The sequence below is a fragment of the Oncorhynchus mykiss genome, chromosome 12, assembly GCF_057628025.1.
Source record: "Oncorhynchus mykiss isolate SJ-2025 chromosome 12, ASM5762802v1, whole genome shotgun sequence".
In the NCBI taxonomy this organism is placed as follows: domain Eukaryota; kingdom Metazoa; phylum Chordata; class Actinopteri; order Salmoniformes; family Salmonidae; genus Oncorhynchus; species Oncorhynchus mykiss.
In genome coordinates this window covers 91,602,965-91,619,002 of record NC_143033.1, presented here as the reverse complement: position 1 = coordinate 91,619,002, position 16,038 = coordinate 91,602,965, and the positions used below count along the sequence as shown (strand labels likewise).

General features: G+C 43.0%; 1 protein-coding gene across 4 annotated transcripts in view; it reads left to right on the top strand.

The window, feature by feature from the left end:
- The window catches only part of LOC110485238 (BAR/IMD domain-containing adapter protein 2-like 1), a 78,710-nt gene that overhangs the window by 39,778 nt on the left and 22,894 nt on the right, over positions 1 to 16,038 (top strand). For 3 of the 4 annotated variants that reach the window (XM_090194046.1, XM_090194047.1, XM_090194048.1), the window contains 5 exons: positions 619 to 753; positions 12,036 to 12,188; positions 12,467 to 12,622; positions 13,689 to 13,824; positions 13,978 to 14,206. In XM_090194046.1, coding sequence (XP_090050172.1) covers positions 619 to 753; positions 12,036 to 12,188; positions 12,467 to 12,622; positions 13,689 to 13,824; positions 13,978 to 14,206 — 809 coding nt within the window. The remainder of the gene's footprint in view (positions 1 to 618; positions 754 to 12,035; positions 12,189 to 12,466; positions 12,623 to 13,688; positions 13,825 to 13,977; positions 14,207 to 16,038) is intronic. The other variant, XM_090194049.1, reaches the window with a different exon arrangement.

Sequence of the window (16,038 nt, the reverse complement as noted above, 5' to 3'; positions counted from 1 at the left end):
GAATCCTGTCTACTGCCTACCTTACATCACAATGACTACAGAATATTGTCTACTGCCTACCTACATCACAATGACTACAGAATCCTGTCTACTGCCTACCTTACATCACAGCGACCACAGAATAATGTATACTGCCTACCTTACATCACATCAGTGACCACAGTGAACACACTCTCTGCATCCCAAATGGCACCCTATTCCCTTTATAGGGGACCACTTTTCACCAGGTCCCAAAAGTAGTAAGTTCACTATGAAGGGAATAGGATAAACATGCAACAATGACTTATGCCGTTCAGAGCCGTGGTTGAGTGGTAACGCTCACAGCATATGGCACATGTACATCTCTCCCCAGCAGAGACCGGGGTTTAATCCCTGTGTCCACCCTTTCTACTAATGCCTGTAATCAAACATAGCATTTAAGGCTAATTACCATTGAATCAATGAAACTAAAAACGAAGCATTTTAATACTTAGTGACATTACATTTAATGATATTACTGAAAGTTTTTTTTCTGAAAAGGAAAATCTACTTGCTACAATGCTACTTGTACTGTCTAGAGATGGTTCCAGGTGTTCACTGGTGCTCCCCCCACCTCCCCTCTCCCTCCCACCCATCCAGGCCACCTTTAAGAGGTACCAGACAGAGCACAAGATGAAGCAGGACTCTCTGGAGAGGTCGCAGTCTGACCTGAAGAAACTCAGGAGGAAGAGCCAGGGCAAGAACACCAACAAGTACGAAAACAAGGAGAGTGAGGTGAGGACTGACCCACACATTTCAGTAATTTAACTGACACTTATCCAGATCAACTTACAAGAACAGTTAGGGTTAAGTTCTTTGCTCAAGGGCACAGCGCCAGATTTTTCACTTAGTCAGCTTGGGGATTTGAACCAGAGACTTTTCAGTTACTGGCCCAATGCTGTTAACCACTAGGCTACCTCCCACCCTCATACACACACCTGTACATACACACTCACACTCCTCTCGCTCTCAATCTCACACACACACACACACCTTCGACATATGAGACAGTGTCGATCATACCCAATGTAACATTATCCAAGTCTCCAGACAATGCCCTCATGCATGAGTATGCTGTGTGTGTTATGTGTTGTTTGGTGTTCTGGATAGTTCCATTAATACACCTCTCTGTACTGTGCCTCCTCCCTCCCCCACCAACACACACGCATGTTGTTATACTGGAAGATTCAGTCGGTGCCTCCTACACACACACACACACACACACACACACACACACACACACACACACACTCTGCTTCAGACGGAGACAAAGAAAGATACACCTCTTTAGTCCAGTGGTGTGTATTCATGGATACCAAGGCTTCCCACAAAAATGTACCAAGAAAAAATGAAAAAACATTAAATAATGTATGTTTCGTCTTTCTGTGCTTTCCTAATTTTCGTAGCATCCGAGTAAGCGAAACAGCTCCCCTCTGCCTCTGTATGTGTAGGCCATCTATCTGATGCTGTCTGGTCACAAAGAGTATTACATTGTTGCCGCACGTAGCATTGAATGTAAGGGAAGCCAGCGAGCATTTGGCCTCCCTTGATAAAAAAAGTATAAAATAATAGCCAATCAGCATTGAGCTAAACTGAGCGAGCTCAACTGTGAATAGTCCTGACGCACAACAACAAAAAGTGTCAAGGGAAGCCCGTTTTGATTTGGCTTTACTCCTATCGCAGAGAAATATGTAATCAATTAAAAACAACTTGAATTGTTGCACCTTGTTGTGCAGTTGGCCTCCGGTGGCCAGCTAGCTAAAATTGTCCCTTTCCTAAATTAGCCATGGATGGAGATAAGGATTTGGACTTGTGGTTTTACTTAATTCTCCGTACTGGCCAATGCTTATAACTACGATTCTGATCCGACCATAAAATACATTGTGCCCCTGGACTGAGAGATGGACATTCAATATGTAGCTAGATGTAGAAGGCTAATGTTAACTAGCTAACATTGCCCATGAAAGGAAGTTAGTCTAGCGAGCATTTTAGCCAGTTAGCCTAGGACAACAAAAATTAAAAGTGTGTACTGTATGACAGAGTTATAGACCGTTTCGTCAACATGAAAGAGAGCAGGATGGCATTGGTGTTTCTCTACAAGTAGGGTGAGTCAACATGTTTTTCTATTTGCACGAACGCTCACACAGAAATCAGAACCATGGACAGCCACATCATATTAAGCTTACGTTGATTGGATTAAATCGTTGTTGGTATCTTTTAGTTGTCACTGTATTAGACTAAGCAGAGGTGATTTGAAATGTTGAAGTGTAAATGGTGCTGGAATAGTGGAGACATATCCTGTTTTCTTTTTGTCTAAAAATGTCAGAAACGTTAACTTTCTTGAATATGTAGGTAATTTAGCTGTTTGTTACATGCAGTATGCTTTGTGGACTTCACCGGACAGATGTTGCTCTCCGGTTTTGTGATGAGACAAAGGTGTGGTTGAATTTATTCTGCCACTGTGTCTTCTTATAGTCTCGGCTTTTAGGTCTGTATATCACAGTATCAAGGCATATGAACTAACAGGTTATAGAGCAAACAACACAATTATCACAACACACAGGTTGTAATATGGCATTTTCTTCTGGCTTGGATTCCGCAGTGATTTTATCCACGCACCGCTACTGCTTTAGTCACAACTCTGACAGTTTGCTGCCGAATAGGACGAGAAAGCCCCAAATTATGAACAGTCATTAGTATACATTCTGAGGTAAAGCTAAAGTACTGTTTAACCCCCTAGAGTTGATTGACGCACCAGTGCTTCAATCTATGCTAAATAAGAAAATAAAAACATAGAAATCTGTCAGTTTAAGCTAGAGATATTTTGCATTGGATGCATCTCAATCCACCGCCTCCTCCATTGACGTACTTCCACATCTACGGTGATAGGTGGCAGAGCTAGAGTGGTGTTTGTCAGACCACAAGTCATCCCACAAACACGATGGTGTTCTCCGTTTTGCTCTATGACCCCCATAGGTAGGAGACTCGTCTGAAGTTGGTACCGTTGATGTGCCGACCTCTGTTTCGTAGAGTCTGAACCGTTTGGGCTACAAACTAATGGGACCCAACTGTGGAAAGGGGAGGTTCTTTTGCTGTATGCTGGGGTGGAACGTGTGGAGCGCCCCAGAGTCTGGTGAGAGAGCCTAGTCCTACTCTTTCTCATCAGACTCTGGGGCACTCAACACGCTAGCCTGGTCCTAGTCTCTCTCACCAGACTCTGGGGCACTCAACACGCTAGCCTGGTCCTAGTCTCTCTCATCACACTCTGGGGTGATCCACACGCTAGCCTGGTCCTAGTCTCTCTCATCAGACTCTGGGGCACTCAACACGCTTGCCTGGTCCTAGTCTCTCTCACCAGACTCTGGGGCACTCAACACGCTAGCCTGGTCCTAGTCTCTCTCACCAGACTCTGGGGCACTCCACACGCTAGCCTGGTCCTAGTCTCTCTCATCAGACTCTGGGGCACTCCATACGCTAGCCTGGTCCTAGTCTCTCTCATCAGACTCTGGGGCGCTCCACACGCTAGCCTGGTCCTAGTCTCTCTCATCAGACTCTGGGGCGCTCCACACGCTAGACTGGTCCTAGTCTCTCTCATCAGACTCTGGGGCACTCCACACGCTAGCCTGGTCCTAGTCTCTCTCATCAGACTCTGGGGCGCTCCACACGCTAGCCTGGTCCTAGTCTCTCTCATCAGACTCTGGGGCGCTCCACACGCTAGCCTGGTCCTAGTCTCTCTCACCAGACTCTGGGGCGCTCAACACGCTAGCCTGGTCCTAGTCTCTCTCACCAGACTCTGGGGCGCTCAACACGCTAGCCTGGTCCTAGTCTCTCTCACCAGACTCTGGGGCGCTCAACACGCTAGCCTGGTCCTAGTCTCTCTCACCAGGCTCTAGGGCGCGCCACCCCAGCTGGGGCACAGCGGCTGTGAGAAGAAACTAGCTTTTTCCCGTATTCACAAAGCGCTCATAGTAGGAGTGCTGATCTAGGATCAGGTCCCCCTGTCCATATATAATCAGATTCATTATGATTTAAGACTGAAATTAGACCCTAGATTCCTACTATGAGACGCATTGTGAATATGGGCCCTGATCTCAGGTATGTGCTTTAACCTACTGAGGCACATGCAGTACAGATACATGAAGTTGAAACGGCATGATAACACTATTCAGATGAGTTGTTTTACCTGCTGATCTGGGACCAGGCTACAGTAGGTCTGTGCAACAGTGACTTACAAATCTGTTATCTTAATTTGATCACTCTGTCACAGAGAATTTCACTGCGCAGCAGGACATACAAATTGTAGTATAATTGTATTTAAGGTTTAAAAAGGCTTCTAAAGTTTGTCATTTCCACTTTAACATTTCCGACTTGATTTGCCCTTAAAAAAAATGTGTCAACCCCTACAAAAATGTCCATTACTTATATTTCACATAATAATTCATATTACCTGTTGCTGCAGGATTATTTTCCTGCTGTGAGAAGCAGGGTCAAATTAAGAGATGGCTCATCTGTATAGATAAATATTGGTATTACAGATCTGGGACCAGATGGTAAATCTACAGGATATTATTTTATGGACCATTTTTTTGCTTCACTATGCTGCTCCCCAGATTACAGCTCCACTGAAATACACATTGTAATGGTCACTGGACAAGGGGACATTTGCAAATGTATGGAAGCATGCTAAACTGTGTCCAATCCCGAAAGACAGCAAACCTGCTGTTACTCCTGCCAATGGTCGACCAATTAGTCTACTCCCTTCACTCAGTAAGATATTGGAGGGTATTGTGAGTAGACAAATATGGGAGTACATGGAAAATAATGATCTGATAACAGCCAATCAGCATGCTTATTGCAGAAACCATTCCACTACCACTGCATTGGTTGACATGCCTGACCAGTGGCTCAATGCTATGGATAATGGCAGGTTTGTGGGTGTACTATTTTTAGATTTCAGTGCAGCATTTTATTTAGTGGATCATTAAATATTTTTGACAAAAGTATTGCATTATGGGTTTAAGAAGGCAGCATTGAAGTGGGTACAGTCATATCTAACTGACAGGACACAGTCCATCTATATCAATGGGTAGTTTTCTACGCCTCATGATTTAAACTGTGGAATACCACAGGGCAGCTTCCTTGGGCCACTTCTTTACTTAATATACACCAACAACCGTCCTTATGCCTTATCTGAAACTCAAGTTACTATATTTGCAGATTATACTACAATTTATACAGCAAGACAATCGGTTCAACGGGTACAGCAAGCTTTACAAGTAGATCTGGGAAATATCAGGGAGTGGGTTTGCCGGAACGAACTCGTTTTGAACACCAAGGAATCCGAGGTTATATTGGTCTGTTCCACCAGGAAAAGGCCAACACAGCATAGGATACAATTAAGTATGGGGGAAGTACAAATTGAGGAAGTGGCAGAAACCAAACTACTAGGGGTGCAGCTAGACAACCGCTTATCATGGTTGTCAAATAACTAATCTATGTAAAATATAAAAAAAATTTAAAACTGCATGCATGCATGAGCAGAAGGAAAGCTAAATATTTTCCCTTGAAACATTCTTAAGCTAACAATCCAAGCATTAATTGGGAGTCAGGTGAACTCCTGTTCTGTGGTCTGGGAAAATGCATCAGAAAGTGAAATTAGGAGGCTGCAGATTGCACAGAACAAAGCAGCAAAGATTGTTTTAAGGTGGAGATATGGTTATTATGTTGTAGTCATGCTCAATGCTCTTGGTTGGTCATCAATCAACAAGATAATTAAAAAAAAACATGCTTATTTTATTTCACAATGTACACCATTTAAAATGGCCAAACTCTATTCACAACAGTATTCAGTTGGTAAGAGACAGACATTCAGTAAATACTAGGAATATATTGTCCACCATCTAGAGTTGAAGTCAGAAGTTTACATACACCGTGGCCAAATACATTAAAATCAGTTTTTCACAATTCCTGACATTTTAATCCTAGTAAAAATTCCCTCTCTTAGGTCAGTTAGGATCACCACTTTATTTTAAGAATATGAAATGTCAGAATAATAGTAGAATACATTTATTTAAGCTTTTATTTATTTCATCACATTCCCAGTGGGTCAGAAGTTTACCTACACTCAATTAGTATTTGGTAGCATTGCCTTTAAATTGTTTAACTTGGGTCAAATGTTTCGTGTAGCCTTCCCCAAGCTTCCCACAATAAGTTGGGTGAATTTTGGCAAATTCCTGTCGTGGAAATTTCCTGTATTACCAAATCATGAGAGAGCAAACCACACACAAGTCAAAGTTAACATAAAGTCCATCTTTAATTATATGAGCTTCACCATAGCCCTGTGACTCTCAGATCAATTCAGTGTCCATAAATGAATTCTCTGAGAGTGCTGACAAAACAGTCCTTAGTATCATTTATAGCTAAGACACACCCATCAAAACTCACATGACGAATAACAGATCCTAGGAACATTACACAAAGAACCTTTTACCAGAAAAAAGAGTATCCCATAATTTATAGCATTAGCTATAAATTATTGTTCAGTTTGGTCTCCTAAACAAAGCTCTTATCTCATTCTTGGTACCACTTAGGACCCAGACATTACCTCATCCAATGGCATATATCAATTGTCAATTTCTAGATACTCCCATAAAAAATACAACCCCTCCTGGACAAGCTTACAGAGAAAATGAAAATGTGATTGTATTATACATTGTATTTGAATATGTAAGGTCTTTTGGAAGATTAGTCTAAATAAGGACTAAAATAGATCCTAATAAAATTAAATTCCTCTCTCTCATTTCTCTCTCCCTCATTTATCTCTCACATTCCTCTCTCTCTCTCTCTCTCTCTCTCTCTCTCTCTCTCTCTCTCTCTCTCTCTCTCTGTCTCTGTCTCTCTGTCATTCTCTGTCTGTCTCTCCTCTCTCTGTCTTTCTCTGTCTCTATCTATCTATCTATCTCTCTCTCTCTCTCTCTCTCTCTCTCTCTCTCTCTCTCTCTCTCTCTCTCTCTCTCTCAACTCTCTCTGTCGGTCTCTCTCTCTCCATGTGGCCAATCTCCCTGTTTTGCTGCCTGTTCAGGCTTCTGAGGGATCAGTGTTCTGAGTCAGACTCCCTAGTGATCTGAGTGTCGTTCTGTCTGTATGCCAGTCATTCTCTGGGGCAGACAGACAGATGGCCTGACGTCTGGGCTGAGACACAGGGACTTAGCTGTAGATGACTCACCAGTACAGCTAAACACTTCCTGGGAACTGTCTCTTCATTGACCAATAATTACACTGGTAATTTACCTGACCCCCCCCCCCGCTCTCTCTCGGTCTCTTGACCCTCCCTCTCTCGCGCTCTCCCTTTCTCCCTCGCTCTCTCTCTTTCTCGCCTTTCTTTCCTACCTGTTTCCACAGAACTAAAGATATGTGTCCATAGCAACAGCCATTATTTAGCCTTGACAGATGTATTGTGTCAACCAGGATGGTTGCAGAATATTTGAATTATCCTAGTCGAGTTTCAGGTCCCTGGGCATGATACCTTATCTGTGGTTTTATCTCAGTACATGGAGGGACAATGATTGCAGTATAGCTCCACACGCACGCGTCAGTGATAAGGAGGAGGTGACGTCATGGCTCCCATGATAAGGAGGAGGTGACGTCATGGCTCCCATGATAAGGAGGAGGTGACGTCATGGCTCCCATGATAAGGAGGAGGTGACGTCATGGCTCCCATGATAAGGAGGAGGTGATGTCATGGCTCCCATGATAAGGAGGAGGTGATTGTCATGGCTCCCATGATAAGGAGGAGGTGATGTTATGGCTCCCATGATGAGGAGGTGATTGTTATGGCTCCCATGATAAGGAGGAGGTGATTGTCATGGCTCCCATGATAAGGAGGAGGTGATTGTTATGGCTCCCATGATAAGGAGGAGGTGATTGTTATGGCTCACATGATAAGGAGGAGGTGATTGTTATGGCTCCCATGATAAGGAGGAGGTGATTGTTATGGCTCCCATGATAAGGAGGAGGTGACGTCATGGCTCCCATGATAAGGAGGAGGTGATTGTCATGGCTCCCATGATAAGGAGGAGGTGATGTTATGGCTCCCATGATGAGGAGGAGGTGATGTAATGGCTCCCATGATAAGGAGGAGGTGATGTTATGGCTCCCATGATAAGGAGGAGTTGATGTTATGGCTCCCATGATAAGGAGGAGTTGATGTTATGGCTCCCATGATAAGGAGGAGGTGATTGTTATGGGAAAGGCCAGCGTTGTCACAGGTGACCCAAACAATGGTGTGTCTCTTTTCTTGTAGGAAGTCTAGGAGGTGGGGTCTGGGAAATTAGGAAATTGTGAAGCAAATTGCAAAATGGCCTCTTTTTTTTGAGAGAGATCCTGTATGCATGTCGCTGTGTTACTGTCCTTGTGTGTGTGACTGAGTGTGCTCTTATGTGCATACACTTGCCTTGTCTGATAGTGCACAAGTTTTGACCAGAATGACACCGTAGTCCCTAAATAGTGCACTACTTCAACCAAATAAATTGTATTGGTCGCATACACATATTTTGCAGATGTGATTGCAGATGCAGCGAAATGCTTATATTTCTAGCTCCAACAGTGCAGTAATACCTAATAATACACAATAATACACACCAATCCAACAGTGCAGTAATAACTAACGATACACAATAATACACACCAATCCAACAGTGCAGTAATAACTAACGATACACAATAATACACACCAATCCAACAGTGCAGTAATACCTAATAATACACAATAATACACACCAATCCAACAGTGCAGTAATAACTAACAATACACAATAATACACACCAATCCAACAGTGCAGTAATACCTAATAATACACAATAATACACACCAATCCAACAGTGCAGTAATCCCTAACGATACACAATAATACACACCAATCCAACAGTGCAGTAATACCTAATAATACACAATAATACACACCAATCCAACAGTGCAGTAATACCTAACGATACACAATAATACACACCAATCCAACAGTGCAGTAATAACTAACAATACACAATAATACACACCAATCCAACAGTGCAGTAATACCTAACGATACACAATAATACACACCAATCCAACAGTGCAGTAATCCCTAACGATACACAATAATACACACCAATCCAACAGTGCAGTAATACCTAACGATACACAATAATACACACCAATCCAACAGTGCAGTAATAACTAACGATACACAATAATACACACCAATCCAACAGTGCAGTAATACCTAATAATACACAGTAATACACACCAATCCAACAGTGCAGTAATACCTAATAATACACAATAATACACAACAATCCAACAGTGCAGTAATAACTAACAATACACAATAATACACACCAATCCAACAGTGCAGTAATACCTAATAATACACAATAATACACACCAATCCAACAGTGCAGTAATACCTAATAATACACAATAATACACACCAATCCAACAGTGCAGTAATACCTAATAATACACAATAATACACACCAATCCAACAGTGCAGTAATAACTAACAATACACAATAATACACACCAATCCAACAGTGCAGTAATACCTAATAATACACAATAATACACACCAATCCAACAGTGCAGTAATACCTAATAATACACATTACACAGACCTGTAATTGGATGGAGACCACAACAAATTACCATAGGAAGGCTTTTCCCATTTCCTCTGACTCAAGATCTCCAATAGGGACAGGAAGCTGGTGAAAGTGTGTGTGGAGGTTAGATTACATTGAATCGTGTGTTGTCACATGGTGTTGTTACAGGTAACATACTGTGCTGTACGGCTGCAAGGTGATTTTGCAGTGTTTTGATGACGAGATAAGGATCTCACTTGTGCAGCCCTAGTCTGTCTCCCACCTTTAACTGTGTGTGTGTTAGGTAAGTAGGTAAACAGCATATTGAAACGGATTGACTTTACACAGGGTTGGCTCTAGGATACTCGTACCCGCAACCCTTCGGTTGCCAGCTCCCTCCCCACCAGATTCTCCTTCAAATTCAGGATTTTCACCGACGACCCTCTGGCTCCTAGCCCGCTGCTCTAACCTCTCTGCCTCTAGGGCTAAACCCAGTGAAACGGGACCCACCAACATGACTACTTTCACTGGCCGCTCTCACTCTTGTTTACCATGACAACTGTGGGAGGGTGGGGGGTGTCCAGTGTGTAGGACAGGGTGTGTGTGTGTGAGTATATCTCTAGCCACCTGTCACTTGTGCAAGTCTGTTGTTATGCCAGGTGTTTCTGGGTGAATGAGTTCCCAAGACCCATACTGCAAACTGGCTGCTATGTCACATGTAAGCAACTGAGTCAAGCTTTCTTTGATTGAAATCTTCAATTAATCAATGCTCAATGCTCTTTTTTTCTGTGTTCTCCTTACAGATTCATGTACCTAGATTGATTTGAGCTTCAGGGACATTGTATGATCATATGAAATGTAATCAAGATAAATACCAAGGTCCATTTAAGATAAATGGCTCAAGGACCCAATAGCATGCATGTCTTAGTTCTAATGAACTGCACACACATCATCTCAATACTCATCCCAACAATAAATCCAATGATAATCTTTCCTCTGTGTCTACAACAATGTCATATGTTTCAGTGCACACACTTTAAAGAATGCTATTATACTTCAGTCTACAGTAGATAAACTACTTTGGTAATTCAACACATAGTGGCATCCATTTTACACGTCTGTTGACTAGTCTTTGTTTTTCTCATTGTTGTACCAAGTATTTACAGGTTAGTGCTATCCGGAATCATTGGGACATCCCGACCCTAAACCCTAACCTTAACCCTTACCATTTTACATGTCAACTTCAATGGGCTAGGGACGTACCAACGATCCCAGATAGCAAGAATCAATATTTACATCGCAACTCACTCTGCTGTATGCTCATTGGTCTCCCATTCAGTTCCATTTCCAATCAAATCAATAGAACTGTATTGATTGTAAATATTGACAGTTGCCAGCCACAGAAACACAGTGAAAAGGAGTAGAGAGATCATAAACTTAGCCATAATGACAAAGTTATCAGAGCCATTCACACCCACATAGATCAGAGAGACTGATCCCTGACCTCTGAGTGGCCCATGTCTGTGATGGAAGATAAGACACACAAAAGAAGGTTGTGTCATTGTCTGCACGCTCTTTGTTCACTCCCACTAAACATTTTTAATTCAGCGTTCAGCGATACAAACTAAATGTTTCGACTGACCTTGTTCAGATCCTGTGCCAACTTTTTAAATGTGCCTTCAGATAAGACTCCTAGGCTGCGTTTACACAGGCAGCCCAATTCTGATCTTTTTGACCAATCACATCAGATCATTGCACATCAGATCTTTTTCAGTACTGATCCGATTGGTCAAAAGACCAGTTAGTGCCAAAAAAGGATCCCTATGTAAATGCAGCAAAAGACACACAAAACAAACTCATACAAACTCAGTGTTTCGACTGACCTTGTCCAGCTCACGTGCCTAGTTTGAATGTACTTTCAGACTCCTAGACACACAGTATAACTTGCTGCTGCTCGTCCTTAACCCTCATCTATTCTTCTCTGTCAGCATGTCTGCTACTGTCACCTCCCTAGCCCTCATATATTCTTCTTTGTCAGCCATGTTAGATAATAAAACCCATTCCATTCCCTTGTACAGTATCCCTACAATACCTCTCTGTATCTCTGTCTCTACCTGCCACACAGAGATTAGAACGTCCAGCCAGCCTATATCTCTGCTCCTCTCCTCACAATGCCCTTTCAGTTCCTGATACCTACGGTGCTAGGCAGCTCTGATTGGCTGAGCTATGTCTATGTGGCAAGACAAGACTGTGTGATTGGTCTTTGCAGTGAGGTGAGAGCATGTGATTGGTCTTTGCAGTGAGGTGAGAGCATGTGATTGGTCAGTGCAGCAAGATATTTGCGTATGATTGGTCGTTGCAGTTGAGATAACAGCATGTCATTGTCCTGTTGTATTGTGCAGTGCCTGGAGACGCTGAGGTCAGGGCAGATGGACATGCAGAAGTTCATCGCCGACGGCTGCAAGGAGGCTCTGCTGGAGGAGAAGAGACGCTTCTGCTTCCTGGTGGACAAACACTGCACCTTCTCCTATCAGATCGCTGCCTTCCACGACAAGGTATTGGAACTATGCTACAGTGCCTCCTAGGTTCTCAGTCAGTAGAAAACCTGAACATGATTTCAATCCATTAAAATGATGGGGGTTTTAAGGGGATGTGGGCTAGAGGCTAGGGGTGGAATTGGAACCAGATCGCACTGACTATTTCCATGAATTTACCATAACCACCATCTGTGTACCACGTTTATTATACAAATGTCTAGCGGGGTACCAAATCACAAATCCAAGGCTCCCATTCTACAGTACTATGACTGCTGCTGTTCCTTCTCTGACCCCAGGCCAGAGACATGCTTTTCGGGAAGCTGCCCACCTGGCAGGACAAGTGTGGCGATGCCACCAACGTGCCCGAGAGCGTGATGTCTATGATTGAGGGTCTTCGCACCCCAGTGTCCATCACCCCCCAGGCCTCCCCCATGTCCCAGAGACACAGTAGGGTGAGAAGGCAGTCACTCATTCATTAACCATTTAGAAAACAATTTATTAATTAGAATATCTAATTCTGATTCAATGTGAGAGGGCGAGAGAACACAGCACAGATACCTTGTGATGACACTATGGCTTCACTGATTGAATCATAATAATGAAATGGTAAAAACCTGTAATACCTGTACTACTAATGTACCACTACCAGTGGCAGGTTAACTACTAATGTACCACTACCAGTGGCAGGTAAACTACTAATGTACCACTACCAGTGGCAGGTAAACTACTAATGTACCACTACCAGTGGCAGGTTAACTACTAATGTACCACTACCAGTGGCAGGTTAACTACTAATGTACCAGTGGCAGGTTAACTACTAATGTACCACTACCAGTGGCAGGTAAACTACTAATGTACCAGTGGCAGGTTAACTACTAATGTACCACTACCAGTGGCAGGTTAACTACTAATGTACCACTACCAGTGGCAGGTAAACTACTAATGTACCACTACCAGTGGCAGGTAAACTACTAATGTACCAGTGGCAGGTTAACTACTAATGTACCACTACCAGTGGCAGGTAAACTACTAATGTACCACTACCAGTGGCAGGTTAACTACTAATGTACCACTACCAGTGGCAGGTTAACTACTAATGTACCACTACCAGTGGCAGTTTAACTACTAATGTACCACTACCAGTGGCAGGTTAACTACTAATGTACCACTACCAGTGGCAGGTTAACTACTAATGTACCACTACCAGTGGCAGGTTAACTACTAATGTACCACTACCAGTGGCATGTTAACTACTAGACGGCAGGTAGCCTAGTGGTTAGAGTGTTGGATTTGTAACCGATGGGTTGCAAGATTGAATCCCTGAGCTGACAAGGTAAAAATCTGTCGTTCTGCACCTGAACAAGGCAGTTAACCCACTGTTCCTAGGCTGTCATTGAAAATAAGAATTTGTTATTAAAAAATAATAATGTACCACTTCCAATGGCAGGTTAACTACTAACAACTGTACATTCTAGCACTCATACTATCCCCTTCCTGTGTTTCACTTCCTATGGTCAGAGCAACTCCATATTCCGGGACACAGTTCCACCCCCTGCCCCGGCACTGAAGGCTCAGACCAGCCCATTGGCCAGTATGTTCACGCAGGACACACCCACAACAAACTCAGTCACCAGAGAGACTGAGAGTGGCACAGGTAGTGTGTGTGTGTGTGTGTTCGTATGTGTGTGTGTGTGTGTGTTCGCATGTCCTCCCCGCTGATCGCTGGTGTGTGTGTTTGTATGTGGGTGCATGCATGGACCTGTGTACATGTCTGTGTATTAACCCTTCTCTCTCCCTCTCTCTCCAGACTACAGGGACAATGGAGGGGAGGAGAGTGGCGGTCTAGGTCCCAGGTCAGTGTCTGTGGCCACAGGACTCAACAACATTGTGAAGAGACCCAGGGTCCGCACCATCTTCCCCCACACCTCTGGGACCAACTCTACGCTGCTCAGCTTTGACGAGGGAGACATCATCACCCTGCTCATACCTGACGAGAGGGACGGATGGCTCTACGGAGAACTGGAGAAAACCAGGCAGTAAGTTAGACAGACACATACGGTGATGCATACACACACACACACTAGGGCTGGGCAATATGGCCAAAATATCATATTATTTTTCACATTTTTGATGGTATTTTCTGTTTTTGATTAATAAAAGTTATATATTTGCTTTATGAGTAGTGCGTGACAACACATATATTCTAAATGATTTCAATCGGTCCTTCTCCATTTGGATTGTTTTATACCAGGGGTGTCAAAGTCAAATGGACGGAGGGCCAAATAAAAAAATCAGCTACAAGACGAGGGCCGGACTGTTCGAATGTTCATTGAAAAAATTTTAAATGACGCATATAGTCTAGTGAACCTAATTGAACCTACTGAAAACCTAACAAATATATTACAATATGATCAGATAAATAAAGCAATATTTTCTTATGGCTCTGTCAGTAATCTTTAATTTTCAACAGACACAAAATACAAATTTCCTTTATATAAATATCCCCATAACATGAACATTAAATGAAAGAAACCGGTATTCAAGGCACCATCAGTAGACTATATTTTCTATTTTAGCAAAAGTGGGCTAAATTTACTTCAAAGAAAAAACAATAATAGCAATTTTCTATCATCCACTCAACTGAAATATTTTTAAAATATAATTGGATTGAAATACAAAAAAATAAAGTGCAAAAATCTATTAATCAAAAACAACACTTTGTTTAAGGAGAAGTAACATGCAGTGAAAACAAATATTAAATTTTAACTTTTAAACTTGAACTGAGTAAAAACTCTAAATATGTGATTGCACAGTAATGTTCACTTGTTTGAGGTTGAGGGTGATACTTGGTGGTGTCCCATCTTTTCCACAAGTTCATCAATGTTCGGGGTAAGGCTCTGAGCTGAAGAAATCCTCAGAATTGAGTGGAGGTGTTCAGCAGTAAGTCGACTTCTGTGTGATGTTTTGTTCAGGTTCATCAAAGAAAACAGTTGTTCACACAGGTATGTGCTGCCAAACATAGACAACGTTTGAGCAGCCTGGATGCGCAGCTGGGGCATTGTGCCGGGGAGGATACGGGCGAACTCCGCAGCACCCACTGCCGCATATTTTGCCCTCAGTGCATCATTGCATTGGAGGTCAATCAACTCCATTTGGAGGTTTGGTGGTGAGCTTTCCACGTCAACAGCAAATGGGTTACCGAGCAGTTCCAACCTGCTTTTTTGTGCTTCAAAGTCAGCAAATCGGCGTCGAAAGTCAGCGGCAAGCATACCTATTTTATCAGCCAACTGTGTGCTCGGGAACGCACTGGTAGAGAGCTTCTCTTTCATGGTCTGGCAGCTGGGAAAGTGGCTCAAATTTTCTTTCCGCATCTGCGTCTCCCAGAGTCAGTTTGGTTTTAAATGCCTTCACTGTACTGTACATATCAGAGATGACACGATCCCGACCCTGCAGCTGCAAGTTTATTGCATTCAGATGACTCGTAATGTCACACAGAAAAGCCATTTCACACAGAAACATTTCGTCTCGGAGTTGTGTTGTGTCTTTCCCTTTGCTGTCCAAGAACAGACAAATCTCCTCACGAAGCTCGAAACATCTTTGAAGCACCTTTCCCTGGCTTAGCCATCGCACCTCTGTGTGATAAGGCAAATCACCATGCTCCGTTTCTAACTCCGTCAGAAATGCCTTGAACTGGCGGTGATTCAAACCTTTGGCTCTGATAAAGTTAACTGTGCGCGTGATGATGCTCATTACATGCTCCATTTTCAAGGCTTTACCGCACAACGCTTCCTGGTGTATGATACAATGATAAGCTGTCAGCTCACCTGTCGCGTTTTCCTCTTGCATCTTTTCCCGTATCTTCGCCACC